Source organism: Xenopus laevis, chromosome 1L (assembly GCF_017654675.1).
Source record: "Xenopus laevis strain J_2021 chromosome 1L, Xenopus_laevis_v10.1, whole genome shotgun sequence".
NCBI classification, from domain to species: domain Eukaryota; kingdom Metazoa; phylum Chordata; class Amphibia; order Anura; family Pipidae; genus Xenopus; species Xenopus laevis.
In genome coordinates, this window is record NC_054371.1 from 71,204,767 (window position 1) to 71,220,887 (window position 16,121).

A 16,121-nucleotide genomic window follows, 5' to 3' on the forward strand; every position below is an offset into this window, starting at 1 on the left:
ACATGCTGGTAATATATGTTTAAACATTGAAATGTTATATTATTGTCATTGTAGCTTTGGTGGGTCTTCATAATCAGGTGAAAACCCGCAAATTAACAAAAATCAAATTCTTTAGATTCAATTCTCTAAGGTACCTTTCATCAATCGTCAATCTCATGTGCTCCAGCTGTTGTCAGAGCACAAACCTTTGTATTTAAATACAATGAAACAGAATTACTTACCAGGTTCACCTCTTCTTCCCCTTTTTCCTCGCTGTCCAGGTGGGCCTGAAAAATAAATAAATATTTATTTTAATTTGGCAAGAATTAATTAATTATTAACATTTATTTGGTATAGTAAACATGGAGATCATAACACTGGTTACTTTCTATACCTTACTTTCCAATGTACACCTAGTACAGTAATGGGCAACGTATTCCCAGGCCAGTAATCCATTGCCGTTATAGTTAGAACAAAACTGAAGCAAGAATTTGCAATGTTATGAATATTGGCACTGGCACAAACATTGCCTCCAATATTGCAGACCAGAAACCCAAAATTCTGTGGTTGGCAACATACAGGTATTTTATTACAGAACTCCCAGCTCATCTGTTTAGAAATATGACTTCAGAATAGCTTGTGACATTGCCAGTCTCTGATTTAAGTTTAAGTAAACAATTCAATTGCAAGTCATTTGTATTGTCTCTGTATTTTGGATCTAAAGCCTATATTAACCTTGCCAGTTTAACCTCTGACATCTTAAACACCAAGAAAGTAAAGGCTGGAGCCTTGTAAATTATATATAAGCGTATTTAATAATTTTATCATTATTGCTAATGATATGCAATTAGTGACTGGATCATCCATTATTAATGAAAAGTAGAATGAAGTATCCGCTAAAACCTTAATTTAGTTACTGGAGTAACTAAAACAGTGTTACATTTTTAAAGCTACTGTACAATCACTCTATGGGTGTTCAGCGTCTTTTTCTATTTCTTCAACGCCTTTTTGTCATTACTTTGGCTTTTTTTTTTTAAAATAGTTTAGCTCTTAGCTCAACTAGAACTTTGGAACTCCTCATAAACAAAACCTAGAACACAAAAAAGGGGCACTATTGCAAAAATTAAAATTTAATATAAGCTTCATCATACTGAAATAAGAAACTTTCTAAATACAATCAATTGAAAATTCTGTAATGTTTCTGAAATAATCAAGTTTATCTTCACTGCTCCTCTCTCAGTATCTGTTTCTCTTCATTTTGTCTTCATGCAGGAGTTGGGTGTCAGATATTCATTGACAGTTAAGGTGGCCATAGACATAACAATTACGATCTTTCTTGGAAAAGATCTTTCCAAGAAAGATCGTTCATTTCAATACACACGTGTAGAGCTAAATCATCAGATATACAGTTAGAAACAATAGAATTCTACCTGTATCTAACGATTCAGCACTAAACAATGGCCGATGTTTGGGTCCCTTCAAAGGCACCCGGTCAAAATTTTCTGTCTAGACTGATCAACGAGCTGATTGATATCCAAGTCTTCTGCCGATAACGGTCGGCTCTTTTCCCATCATTTACGTACTGAATATCGTACAAAAATTTGTTTAGTAAAATATTATCTGTGCGTCTATGGCCACCTTTAGATCCAATACAGGGGGGCTCCTTTTGCCTAGAAGATGTATTAGAGCTCACTCTATTAAAATCAGCAGACATCATGTCTCTCTACATGCAGAATTTGTGCAAAAGGCAGTTATTATTGTTAGACTTTGATTGTACTGGAATCAGTTATTTGAATGAGCTCTAATACATCTGCTAGGAAAGGGAGCCCCCCCCATAAGATATATTGGATCTAACTGTCAATGAATATCTGACATCCAATTGCTGCATGAAGACAGAATAAAGCAAAACAGATGCTGAGAGAGGGATAGTGAACATAACTTGAAACGTTTCCGAATATTTAACTGATTGTATTCACAAAGTTTCTTATTTCAGTATGCTGACGCTTGTATTAAATTTTAATTTTCACAATAGTTCTCCTAAAGATATCTGATGTGGCTTTTGCCGATTAATTCCTGGTCTGAGAAATAAAATTGACAATATTGAAAACTAAGTTGCTTTAATTATTATCAATAACTTTTTCAGGTACAAGAATATATAAAAATATTGAGCACAGGTCTTTAGTTGAGATCAACATCTCATAACAACCAGACATACTATTGTTAGATCATACGGGAAATGCCGTCTTTACTGCAACTTGTCCCTAGATCTTATATATGGAAGTTCATTTTTACATTAGTGGCAGTGATTCTTTTTTTCAGAGAGTGGATAACTCTGTCAAGTATGGCCTTTGTCAGATATGCTTAACAGATTCACTTTTGTGTAACTGGTATAACAATAATTGCTAAGGCCATCATACAATAACGAAAAAGCTAATGAAAACATTGACACCAAAGTAAAGAGTTTAAATAATCACAAATACAGAAGCACTAAATTACACACAAGCTAATGCTATCTTGCTCACAATGATATAGTAAAAGAGGAAGGAATAAAGTTGTTTAGCCTCATAAAAGCAACTCATCAATTCCATTTATATATTTATAAAACTTTATATATTTATAAACCTGCACTATTGAGTGTCAGTCTAGGATAGAATCTGGGTAACATAGTCATAATTAGTTTGTAACATGAGTTGGTAACAATATAATTATTTATTGCAACCCTATGCAATCCTACATTTTATAAAACATGAGTGTTTAAAAGGGTAACTTCTCTTTCAATCTCCCTGTTAGGCCTTCTTAACTTCTCTTTCAATCCTACATTCAATTACTTGGACTGTAGGAAGCAGTGCATTGAAAAGAACCGCGGGGCACCTTGAGGAAGGTGGAGTTGTGGAGTTTTGGCATGAAAAGATTGTGCTTCTTCTGTTTGCATCTGAGAATGTGTGGATATAGCTTAGTGTTAAAAAAAATAACTGTCAAAGGTCCTAAAATGTCACCCAAGGAAAAAAAAGCTCCACTTGTGTGTGGGCTTATGAAGCCTGTCTGCAGTAATCAAAGAATTACTTTTTGAGGAAAGGCAGCAGCAATCTCTCAAGAGAACAGACGCATTGAGAATCTTTCTCATCAATGTTGACACTGTTTTGTAATGACCACATGCATCAGCGTTCTTGAAAATGTCATGATTTCTTGCTAAAATTGAAAGGAAGGGAATAGAGGAGGCAGCCTGTAATCATTATTGTGTGCTGAAATGCATTCTGTTATACTGATATAGAGACTATGTCCCTACATACTGTACTACGATGATGTCACATCCTCAACTGCCCAAGTTCACGCTATATTGCCATTCATTTTCCTTTATTTCTAATAAAAAAAGAACTGTGGACAGGAGAAGAAAATGATTAGTGGTAAAATAAAGGTTTTAGTGGAAATACTTGTAATAAATAGAACAGCTCTGACAAAAGCTCTTTGTAATGGTGTAGTTACTTGAACAAGAGCCTGGTCAAAGAGCAAGGACTGTAAGGCATAATGCTACGCACATGTCATCTGTACATTTCCCATGGGCTGCAAAACATGCACAATCCAACTAACTGGTATATTAAAAACAGAATGTATATGTGACTAACCTATGCCAACAAACAAGTCAACAACCTTTTGGATTTGGTTTCAGTACAGGCATGGGACCTGTTAAGATCTTTCTGTAATTTGGATCGCCATACCATAAGTCTACTAAAAAAATAAATTAAATAAACCCAGTAGGATTATTTTGCCTCCAATAAGGATTCATTATATCTTAGCTTGGATCAAGTACAATGTACCATTTTATTATTACAGAGAAAAAGGAAATCATTTTTTAAAACTTCAATTATTTCATTTAAATGGTCTATGGGAGACAAACTCCCTGTAACTTGGAGCTTTCTGGATAATAGGTTTCTGGATAATAGATACCAGTAATGTTCTCTTCCCTCCTTTTGTATCTTCAATGAATATGCCTTTATATAGTATTATACAGTATTTGGCATGTTTACTACTTTATATAGTACTATACTACTTTATTTAGGCCTCTCCCATTCATATTACAGTCACTTATTTAAATCAGTGCATGATTGCTAGGGTTATTTGGACCCTAGTAACCAGCTGAAACTTCAAATTGTAGAGCTGTTGAATAAAAAGTTAGTTCAAAAAATGCAAAAAAAAAATGAAAACCAGTTGCAAATTGTCTCAGAATATCACTCTCTACATCATATAAAAAAGTAACTCAAATGTGATCAATCCCTTTAAGTCCTTAAGTGGAAGTAGTATTTAGGAATTTGCATATAACGTTGCTGGCTATTAGAGGTAACACTAAAGATATTATCAGGTTCAAGGGCACTTTTTTTTAATTTACATTTTATTTTGTAAATAGGTAATTACAACAGCAACATAAAAAGCATGCAAATAAGGTTAATAATACAAACACTCTAATAAAATATACATTTTAAATTCAAATAGATCAAGTTTCTAGTACAACAAAAAGTAAAAGTCAATATTTTAATGAGACTGGCTATTGTTGGACTATTGTCTAAGATATCGTCCAGATTTAACTTTGTTATTTTCGTAATAGTAAAAGCAAATGCAATATTATAAGGGTTTCATGGAACTACGGTGAATAGAAAATTGAGTCCAACTTAGTTCTATCATTTTAGGAAAGTTTGCCCAGGAAAATTTTCTATTTTGTCAAATTTGAAAGCAATGGCTTAGTTAGTGCATAGGCATTTTAGCTCTGTGATGACATCCGTCATATCTGGAGGGTTTGATTTAATTACCTTTTTAAGGATAATCCTCTTAGCTGCAATTAACATTAATTTTGTGTAATGTAAAGAGTAGGACATTTTCTTTTTTGTAATTTAAAGAGTAGGAAATGTTCCCAAATTTAGGCTGAAGAATGTAATGGGATGATTTCATTGAGTCCTCTGAGAGATTTAATATGGCACCTTTTGGGTTAGTTTACTGTATACTTAGAGCATACTTTAGTATTCAGATGATTCTTTACTTCTTGCCAAAAGCTTTTAATATTAGAACAGTTCCATAAGAGATAGAATGTATTGGGTACTGGTTTGTTGCATTAAGGGCATCTGTTATGTAAAATTGTGTTTTTTGAGCTGAAGGTTTTTGTAAGCTAAATGAACGAGTCTATAACTTTGTTCCCTACATACTTCTGTGCAAGTAAATTAGTTGAAGCAGTTTATAGAGTTGGTTAACATTTCCGGGAAGATTTCCATTTGCAGTCTTTTCCATCGGATGGGATTTCAAGGACTCTTAAAGAGGATACTATGTTGACTTCTAATTTTGAGGAAAAGGTGTAATAATCCTTATTTTTATTCTTTTTTTGCTTCTTTGTTAATGCACAAATCATTATTATTTTGTGTTATTGTTACATCATAATAAAATCTGCTGGAAGGTGAAGTCAGGACTTACATTAAAGCCCAAGAGTTTCAGCTGGACAGCTGGTGTCTTAGCAGAGGTGCCCACAAGTCTGAACAATACAACCCTAAGTATGAATAAGTAAGACAGGACTTAGTTAACACATATCAGGAGCTACAGCATGTCATTCCTGTTATATCATTAAATGAGTGTATTAGGACATTGATATTGGCTTTGGCGCCTCATATTGCCATCTTATATTTCAGTATGAAATATTTGGTTTGTTGGGTGTCTACTTCAATTTCAAAGCTCTTATGTTAAAAAGAAATTGTACTCTACGGGGAATAAACCATTTCAATAAAGATTAATGATTGTGAGTTAAACAGTGGAAAGCCATGGGATAACCTTACATCATAGCTCCATTTTGGAGCAATGCACTTCAGAAAATTTGCTAACATTGTCAGAAAATATGATTGAAAGAATTATAAAAAACAAAGAACATTTCCTCAGGATAAAAAAAAAAGCTATGAAAAATGAAACAGAAAATGAAATACTGAACTGATTTATTTCACATGTATTGAATGTTCATATCATACCTTTTATAAAAGAAAAAAAGCTGTAACATTTCCAGATGTCAAGTGCTGTAAAGCTAATATGTGACCTGTCATAAAGTTTCCCACTGTTTGTGTTCAATCTAATCCTCCAGCACAAAGTTAGTAGGTGCAGTAACCTGTTTGTGAAACGGTGCCAGCCTTCTGAGTAGTTTGTCATTTGGAAATCATTTCTTTCAGTGAGGTAGTTAAATCATTTTGAATGCAGTTACGCTGAATTATTCAGACAGCAGCAGATGCCAAATAAAGAAATCCAGTCCTATGTGATACATTGAGAGTTTTATGGGGCATCACCAGGCCAGACTTTTTATAGGAACAGAAAACAACTCAATAGCAACTTCACCCGATAATTTTGATTAGCAAATATTTTTTTTTTAAATATATACCTAGTAAATATTGTAACTATTGTACTCAAAAAGCATTCAGGGTCGGATTGGGCTGGTAGGACACCAGGAAAAAACCTGGAGGGCCCAACCGCCAAACCAGACCTGCTCCCCACATGACATCTTGTGTGCTGCCCTCTGACCTCCCCAGCACAGATTTCTGCCTTGAGAACAAGAAACAAGGTATGTGCTGGGAAGGGAAAGCAGAGGGGGTTGCAACTGGGGGTTTGTGGGGCTGGGAGGGGCCCTTGAGGTGCAGCCCTGGTGGCCCCTGGAAACCTGAAGCGGAAGTTTAGTATAAGTCTATTAGAAATATTGGGCAGCTTGAGCTTACTAATAATGGTAATCAATTGCTCAGTGCTTTCATCTGTAACAACCAATGGGCATTTAATTTTGAGAAATCTACCTCAGGTGGCAGCACCTCTGAAGTTACCAGGGGTACAAAAAGCTGCCCCTGTAACCTTAAGAGCTGAAATTCTTAAAACAGAATTTTGGGTCTACAAATAAGTCCTGCCCTGCTCTGACATTGAAAAGTTCGGCTCAGAAGGGTGAGGTGGTGTCAGCACTTTAAAAATGATTAATACACACTGTGAAGTAAAAAAAAAACTCACCAATTTAGAGAGGGGATCCAGGTGCACCGCCCTGAACCTTCAGCTGAGGGAGCGGATAACCATGTAGACAAGATGAGCAGGCACTTTCAAAGACCAATCCTCCAAGCAGACGTCAGTAAAAAAGTATTTTTATTTCAGTGCAGCAGGTACAGCCTTACGCATTTCGTATCAATACTTAATCATAGGCTCTCAGCACTTTGGCTGCCTTAGGGTGGCACAGAAAGCTGAAATGCCCCTGTATGCTGGTGCATGTAAGAACACACACACACACACACACACACACACACACACACATATATATATATATATATATATATATATATATATATATATATATATATATATATATATATATATATATATATATATATATATATATATATATATATATATATATATATATATATATATATATATATATATATATATATATATATATACACACACACTTTAATATTACAACCTTTACATTTCCTTTAGACCATGGTTATATCTCACAGCAGCTGTGACAGCGAAAATAACTCATCCCGACTTCAGAAACCTTTAGTGCCATTAAAACTGGCCAGACATTTCCTGCTGCAAAGCACAGACTGTCACATGTGATGTCAGTCTAGGCAATGATGTTTTACAAGTCAGATGCTTGATGGCTAACTTTTTTACATCTTGTTAAACACTTTAGACATTAGCACGGTATTCACTCTTCCAGATGGAGGCAGGATAAATCCTAGAGGGCATGGACTTTCAATTTGCAGAAATACAGAAATGGCTTTGTGTGAAGTGACAAGCCTTTGGAACATTCAGCTTGTACTGCTGCACTGCTAATTAAACATATTATTCAGATTCAAAGCTTTTTTTTTGCACCCAGCGTATTGCAGGAAGGCTGGCACCCCAACATAGCCCCTCAACCATTGTATTAAGGGGGTTATTTAGTAAACTCCAAAAGCAAAAATCATGAAAAATTTGTGATCTTTTTTAATAAAATTGGACTTTTTAAAAAATCACAAATTTTTCAGAATTTATTAAACCCTGAGGATAGAAAAGTCCAAATCTGAAAATCCGGCATCTCATATAAGTCAATGGGAGAAGTCATATAAGTCAATGGGAGAAGTCCCAATGATTTTTTGATGTGCGCTTGGTTTTGTGACATACCCTAAAGTTTTCACAGTTTTCGGGTGACAACTCTGAAAAAATCGTGAAAATCGTATGAAAATTTTTTTTTACCCAAAGCAAATTTTCAGGAAAATGTAATAATAAATAAGTATAAAAAACCCTAACGGATTTGATCCATTATTTACAAAGCTCCAAATAATGGGAAGGCCGTCTCCCATAGAGCCCATTATAAGCATATTATTCTAATTGATTAAAAATGCTATCTTTTTTCTCTTTTAGCTGACCCTTACTAAGCAGCATAAATCCATGTTAGTGGCAAAATATTCCTATCGGCTTTATTTAATTGGGTAATAATTTAAATTACACAAAGATCCCTAATCCAGGAATCTCCTAGTCCCAAATATTCCAAATAATAGATGATAAAATAGATAAGAATGCCAAATCCAGATAAAACCAAGACGAGAATATTAACACACAAGCTTTAATTTACATTGTAAAAGGGAAACGAAAAACTGCCGTTTTTTTTTAGAATTGTTCTTGATAATCTGGCTATTGTTAACAAAAGGCAAAAGGGTAAATCATTAAACTGTAGATCTAAAAGAACGATTTCACTTAAAAAATAATGCCAAGATATTAACACACAAACTTTTAAATACAAAGTTAAAAGGAAACTGACATTTTTGTTTAATTACCCTTGCGACGTATTAGCAATACGAGACAGAGGCGGCATTAGCGTTTATCACAAAGAATGATGACTTTTCTGTGTCAGTTACGCAGCAGAAAAAGATCACTCCAAGTGTGTCAATTGGTAAAAGCGCTACAAGGGCTGACATTTAATAGGGGTTTCATAAACACTAATGAAACAATTTCTTACTTGTCTGTATCACAAAGCAAAATTCTTACATGTGCATGACTCAATTCCTGGCCTATCATCAGAGTCCAACTAGTCTAATGGAATAACCCAGCACTATATGGTGGTTTGGAATCCTGCCTCATAAAGCTAAGCCTGTATGGTTATATCTCTTGAGGGCTTAAGCCTTGAATACTCCTCTGTCAACATTTGTTTCCTATAACAGCTTAAAAGGATGGTCTTTGCAATCTCAAAGTGGATTTACAAAAATGTTAAGTGAGTTATTTGAAAAAATGGGGAAAAAAGGGAAAAATGTTCCCCCACATGAATACATTTCACTCTCTGTTTTGTACATTAGCCTGAGCACATCCTGAAAGATATGAAACAGTAGTTGGCTCTTTTCAATCCCCGCTCTGTGGAAGCAGTAGCACCTACCAGCTAATAAATTGTATGGCTGCTCTGGATACAAATGACTAGAGGAAGTGGGCAGAGTCTGAAATACACATTTCACATGTATTTGAAATTGCTCAATATTATCAATCTACGTAACATTTACGAGGACTTATTTATGAATGCAAAGTGCTAATATGCATGTAAATTACAATTTTATTCTACTGTAATAGTGAATGTCCGATAAATAGCGTATGACACATTTTGCACATGATTTACCAATGCATACATTTTTGTGATGATAGATATTGAATAATTTGTTTTCATGATCATGTGCAAGTCAGACGTGACAAAGTGAGCACAGGAAGTACAGGTACGGGATCTGTTATCTAAAAACCAGTTATCCAGAAAGTTCAGAATTATGGGTAGACCATCTCCCATAGGGGCAGATTATCTAACCGGCGGAAATTCGCCATCGTCCACTTCGCACCCAGCACAAGGCGAAAATGAGATCTGACTACACTAATTCACTAAAATGCAGAGTCTCGTTGTAGGCGCCGAACACTGGCGACTTTTCGCTAGCGTTACTTCGCCAATGCGAGCATTTGATAGTGAAGATGCAGAAGCGTTCATTTCTGCCTAGCAAAACTTCGCTAGGAATCTTGCGTTTATGTCAATTTGCATAGGGCAGGAAATTTAAAGTTGTATGGACGTTTTTATGTTAAATGTTGGTGCATATTCAGTACTTACAAATTACACGTTTTAAAACACATGTCCAGGGAACCTTAATAAAGACAATAGAGTTATTCTAATGCCCTACACATGTGCCCACTGTAAAATTAATGTTCCAAAAAAAGTTCAAGTTAGGTCTTTTGCAGGCAATCAGGCTGAAAAAAGGACCCCACAGTTTTTTGGACTTTGATGCATTTTCGTCTCACAGAATATAATGTAAGTGACAGAAGATTGAGGAAGATCTAGCTACTTTAATGCACTTCGCCTGGTCTGAGATGGCGATAGAGTGTGAATGACCGCCAGTGACTGTCTCTTTCGAAGGGGGAATTTGTGCCTGCGCCTGTTAGTAAATTGCCAATGTGCTTGCGGGCGGTAACGCTTTTGAATTGATGCTAGCATTAGCTACTTCGTCCTTTGGTAAATCTGCCCCATCATATCCAAGTAATCCAGATTTTTCTATATCCTTGTTTTCTGCAATAATAATAAAACAGTACCTTGTACACCAGCCTGTGGGTTTATTTAATGTTTAAATGATTTTCTAGTAGACAAGGTATGAAGATCCAAATTACGGAAAAAGAAAACCCCAGGACCTGAGCATTCTGGATAACAGATCCCATATCTGTAATACATCTGCAAAGATGTGTAATTGAATAGAGAGTGAACTTTTTTTGCACAGTACAGTTTGTGACGACACTCGCAGTTCTGCCAGCAGCCATTTTTTCCCTGCAATCCGTGCTACAATTTTGACTGTTTGAGAATGGCACACCATTGGTATTACATTGCCATCTAGCAAGTGCCAATTAGAAGGAGCAGGAGACCTGTGCAAAAACCTGTGCACCATCCAGACCAGCCCCAACAAAAACACCTGAACCTTTAATTTCACCTTCCTCTGGACTCCAATGCATCTTAGTGAAAGTTCACTGTTCTGCGGACTCAGCATTAATGCACAGACAGGGAGAAATTCAACATATAAAAGCAAAAATACGATATTTTTTTGTGTTGAAATCTACCCCCTTATCATACTAAATCAAAAAGCCCATCTCTCTTGGCTAGAGCTACCAGTTTCTGTCATTTTAAAGCATGTTTGCTTGTGCATGTACTCAATAAACGGAACAGAGAATTCTAACAACAACAAAAAATCTGTCACTAAATAATGTGTTTTCCTAAATACAGGATTTCTCACATTTATTAAGCTTAGCGAGAACATTGCAGCCTAAACTGGTTAGAGCAGTTTGTTATTTTTTTTTTACAATCAAAATCCAAATGTAATTTCAAGTGGGGAATAAAGAAAGTTCATGGACCATTTCTCAGGCACCAACAATGAAGCTGCAAACTTTGCCAGAGAGGGATTTACTGTTTGAAAAAAAGCGAGAAGGAAAATGTATTAGTAGGATAATAAATGCACATTCTCTGTGGTTGCAACACATGGCTGAATTGCACTGCTCACCAGCAGATACATGTGCTCTCTGCTTTTCATTGCAGGGGAAATCATATTGTTTATAAAGTTCAAGACAAGAGGAAGAAAAAAAGCTGTTGGCAGTTACAGATGAGTGGATAGAGATTTTCCAGATCAGAAGTAGATGTTTGCCAGACATCTGCACTGCAGGGATGTTTAATATGAATCCCTCCCTTGTGCATGGACTACAGCTCCCAGCATCCTCAAAGAACATCAATTACTAAACAAAACATAAAATGGAGGCATTATTGAAATAAACAGCCTAATCATAACATTTATATCATTTTCTGTTCTGTATAAAACCAGAGGTCTCAAGCATTCTAAATAATAGATCCCATAGCTCTACATTGTTAAAGGAACAGCAACACCAAAAAATTAAAGTAATTAATATACTGTATAATATACTGTTGTCCTGCAATGGTAAAAGCTGTGTGTTTGCTTCAGAAAGGCTACAATAGTTTATATAAACGAACTGCTGTGTAACTATGGGGGCAGCCATTCAAGCTGAAAACAGGAGAAAAGGCGCAGGTTACATAGCAGATAACAGAAAAGCCATGTAGAATACAATGGTGTTTTATCTGTTATGTACACTGTGAATTTTTTCTTTTTTCCAGCTTGAATAGCTGCCCCCATGGCTATATAGCAGCTTTGATTATATAAACTAGTAGTCTTTCTGAAGCAAACACACAACATTTACCAGTGCAGGTCAGCACTACATCATACAGGTATGGGACCTGTTATCCAGAATGCTCAGGACCTGGGGTTTTCCAGATAACGGATCTTTCGGTAATTTGGATCTTCACGAAATTTTGCTCAGACAACACTAATTCACTAAAATGTGAAGTTTCGCCCCGGACGTTGAACTCTGGCGACTTTTCGCTAGTGTTACTTCGGCAATGCGAGCAATTCAAAGAGAGGACTAGGGTTCATCACTTCTGCTTAGAAGGCAGAAATTTGCTAGAAGGACTTTTGCAGGCTATCACACTGAAAAAAAGAAAAGACGCCAGCGTTTTTTGAACTTTGATGCTTCCTCAAAGTAACAGGAGATTGAAGAAGATCTATGCACTGCAGTGCACTTCACCTGGTCTGAGCTGGCGAAGGCAAGTCTGGCGAAAGAGGTAAAACTCTCAGTAAAATCCGCATTTTAGTGAATTTGCAGAATAATGTCCATTCCACAGAGAGAATTGTTGCCTAGTGATAGAGTGCGAATGAGCGCTAGCTCCTATCTAGCGAATTGGTGCCTGCGCCCGTTAGTAAATCGGCGATGTCCCTGTGGACGGTAACACTGGCGAATTGTCGCCAGCGTTTGTCACTTCACCCTTTACTAAATCTGCCCCATAGACTCCATTGTATCCAAATAATCCAGATTTTTATATATTTCCTTGTTTTCTGCAATAATAATAAAACAGTACCTTGAACACCAGCCTTTGGGTTTATTTAATGTTTAAATGATTTAAGGCATTGTTTTATTAATACAGAGAAAAAGTAAATCAGTACAGTAAATCATTTTTAAAAATTTGGAATATTCGGATAAAATGGAGTCTATGGGAGACGGCCTTTCCATAATTTGGAACTTTCTGGATAACGGGTTTCCGGATAATGGATCTGATTCCTGTCATTGAATTACTTTGATACACTTTCAGTTTCAGGCACATTTCAAACATTTTTCCAAGTATAAAAGCATTTTACAGAATACACTGATACATATCCTTGAGCAGATTTTAAGTTCCATGTGCTGTTTTGTGAGCACACAAAAGTGAACTTTAGGTACCATGTGAACTTTAGGTACCGTTCTCCTTTAAGCTTCGTTAAAGCGCAAATATTTTGGGGCCTCTGCAGGCGAGAGGAGAAATTTATGATTTAGCTACAGCTACCCAGGCGCCTAGTGTACAATCTCATATAGGCATGGTGTTACATGCACTGACAGATCCCTGTGAGTCTGTCAGAATAAAAGCAACAGGGAGGGGGAAACCTACTTGAAGAATGGTATATGTATGACTTCCGCCAAGAGAGCCGATCTGCACACTTAACTCCACCGACAGCCTTGACAGCCCTTCTTGACTATGATGACAGATGAAAGTATTCTCTGAACGCCAAGGTGTTGCATTTCAGTTGTGACGGCATTGAATGAACGCGAAGGAAAGGCAATACTGCCAGATTAAGTGCGGCACATTAGAAACCCGGAGCAGCGTCCCAGTCAATAATCTGCCTCTGCAACACATGCCGCTCATCCCTTTGCACATTAAACCATTTCTTAGCTGGGCTGTATTCAGTTCAAAGTCTTGTCTAAAACAACGAATATATCATTTCAAGAGGACCAATGTGACAGGTGCATGAGAGGCATGAACTGAACACAGCATTGTATAGTACACACTGGGCATAATGCACATATTCAGCTGTTTTTATTACAGTTGCTAACAGCAAACAAACAACAAATCAAATACACACTGGAAAACACAGCAAGGATAGGTCCTTCATGGGACTGTAATGTCAGTGATATGAAACTCTTTGAATCTCTGACTCTACTATTTGGTTTTGTTCCATTCACAATGGTTTTCACATTAGAGGAGACTTTTCCAAAGGTGAGCTCACCAAAACATGAAAATGACCTGGACAGTGATGCCCTTAGCCAATTAGTCTTCTTCTTTTAGTTTTTGTTTTTTATCGGTATTTGTTTATTTATTCATTTTCAGCAGCCCTGCAGTTTGGAATTGTACCCGTTATCTGGTTGCTAGGCTCCTATTTAACTTGGTTAGGGGTTTGTATGATAGACTGGAAATAAATGAAAACAAATAATCGAACAATAATAATGCAACTATAGCTTCGTGTGGTAACAGATTTTTTGTTGCAGGGGTAACTATCCTCTGCTGCCCCTATCCAGCTTTTAAATCACTGGCCCCAACAGCCAAAATAATGATTACTTTACGAGGCTACAATTTTATTTTTATTGTTACTTTTTATTACTTAGCTTTCTTTTCTGGCTCTCGTCTAATTATCTTGCAGTCTCTTAATCATACCCAGTTGCTAAAGAAAACTGTGCCCTAGAAACCAGATTGCTTTTGAAATTCCGAACTGGATAGATGATGAACAAAAAGCGAAATAATTCAAAGAGCAAATAGGGTAAGAGGTTGGCTCAAACCCGCCCAACCCCCGGGTAAATCCACGGGTCCTACGGGTATCGGACCGGCCCACACATCACTACAGCCCCACTATTATGTACAGGCATGGGATCCATTATCCAGAAACCTGTTATCCATTTTTTTAAAATATTTTCTTGTTTCTCTTGTACTTGATCCATACTATAATTAATCCTTATTAGAGGCAAAACCAGCCTATTAGGTTTATTTAATATTTAAATATTTTTTTATTAGATTTAAGGTATGAAGACACAAATTATGGAAAAAATCCCAAGCGTTCTGGATAACAGATCCCGTACCTGTATATACTTCAAATATGTCAAATATGCATACATTACTTTACTGTGACTACAGGGAAACTCCAATTCCTCAGTCAAAGCTCAGATATATCAAAGATTACTCACATACATTTCTTCAGCTGGATTGTTTGGATATTAAAAGTGTGAAGCATCATAACACTCAGCATTAGAGCCTGTAACATGCTCAGAAATAAAGGCTCCTTTATCACACAGCACAATATGATACAATCATGCAAACCATTAAATTCAATAATTCCCCATCCGTCTCAGTTAAATCAGAAGCATGGGGAAACTGCAGTTTTATTAGGTTTCATTGGCTTTTGTTTTCACCTACACCAAGCAGATTAGACAGGAAAAGATTTTTATTTGTATCATATCCTGCTGAGCATAAGACAGGTGATGCCTGCTGAATATATGACATTTTCTTTCAGTATATTCAAAACAGTACAATGTATAGCTGAAAAGAAAATGCTTCAGACAAATAGACAACTATTATCCAAACCCCACTCCTTTAGACACTTATCATTAACACTTCCCTTGCTAGAACAAATTATAGGTATGGGATCTGTTATCTGGAATGCTTGGGAACCTGGGGTTTTAAGGGTAAGCATTGTCCCTAATTTGGACAACCATACCATAAATTGGCTTACTCCCACTAAGATTTTTGGTCCTTTTTATAAGAATATATATTTGTACATTGGGGGGGGAGATTTACTAAGCTCGAGTGAATAGTTCGAATCCAAAAATATTCGAATTTCGAAGTAATTTTTTGGATACTTCGACCATCGAATTGGTCAAATTACATTGAATTCGATCGAATCAAATGATTCGAATGATTCGAAGTAAAAATCGTTCGACCATTTGATAATCAAAGTACTGTCTCTTTAAAAAAAACCTTCGACTCAATTTTACGCCAAATAAAAGCTACCGAATTGAATGTTAGCCTATGGGGACATTGTAGGTTTTGGGCACTTTTTATGATCGAATCGCTTAATTTTATCAAACGATTTTTATTCGATCGCTCGATCGAACCTTTTGCGCTAAAATCCTTCGAATTCGTTGTTCGAATTCGAAGGATTTTACTTTGAGGGTTTTTTTAACCCTCGAAATTCGACCCTTGATAAATCTGCCCCTAAGGGTCTGATTTATCAACGTTCAAGTAA

At 36.2% G+C, this 16,121-nt stretch overlaps 1 protein-coding gene across 15 annotated transcripts in view; it reads right to left on the reverse strand.

Moving 5' to 3' along the window:
* LOC108710147 (collagen alpha-1(XXV) chain) overlaps nucleotides 1-16,121 on the reverse strand; it is a 240,338-nt gene that overhangs the window by 104,101 nt on the left and 120,116 nt on the right. For all 15 annotated transcript variants that reach the window (XM_018251275.2, XM_018251222.2, XM_041590048.1 and 12 more), the window contains exon 3: nucleotides 222-266. In XM_018251275.2, the coding sequence (XP_018106764.1) occupies nucleotides 222-266 (45 nt within the window). The remainder of the gene's footprint in view (nucleotides 1-221; nucleotides 267-16,121) is intronic.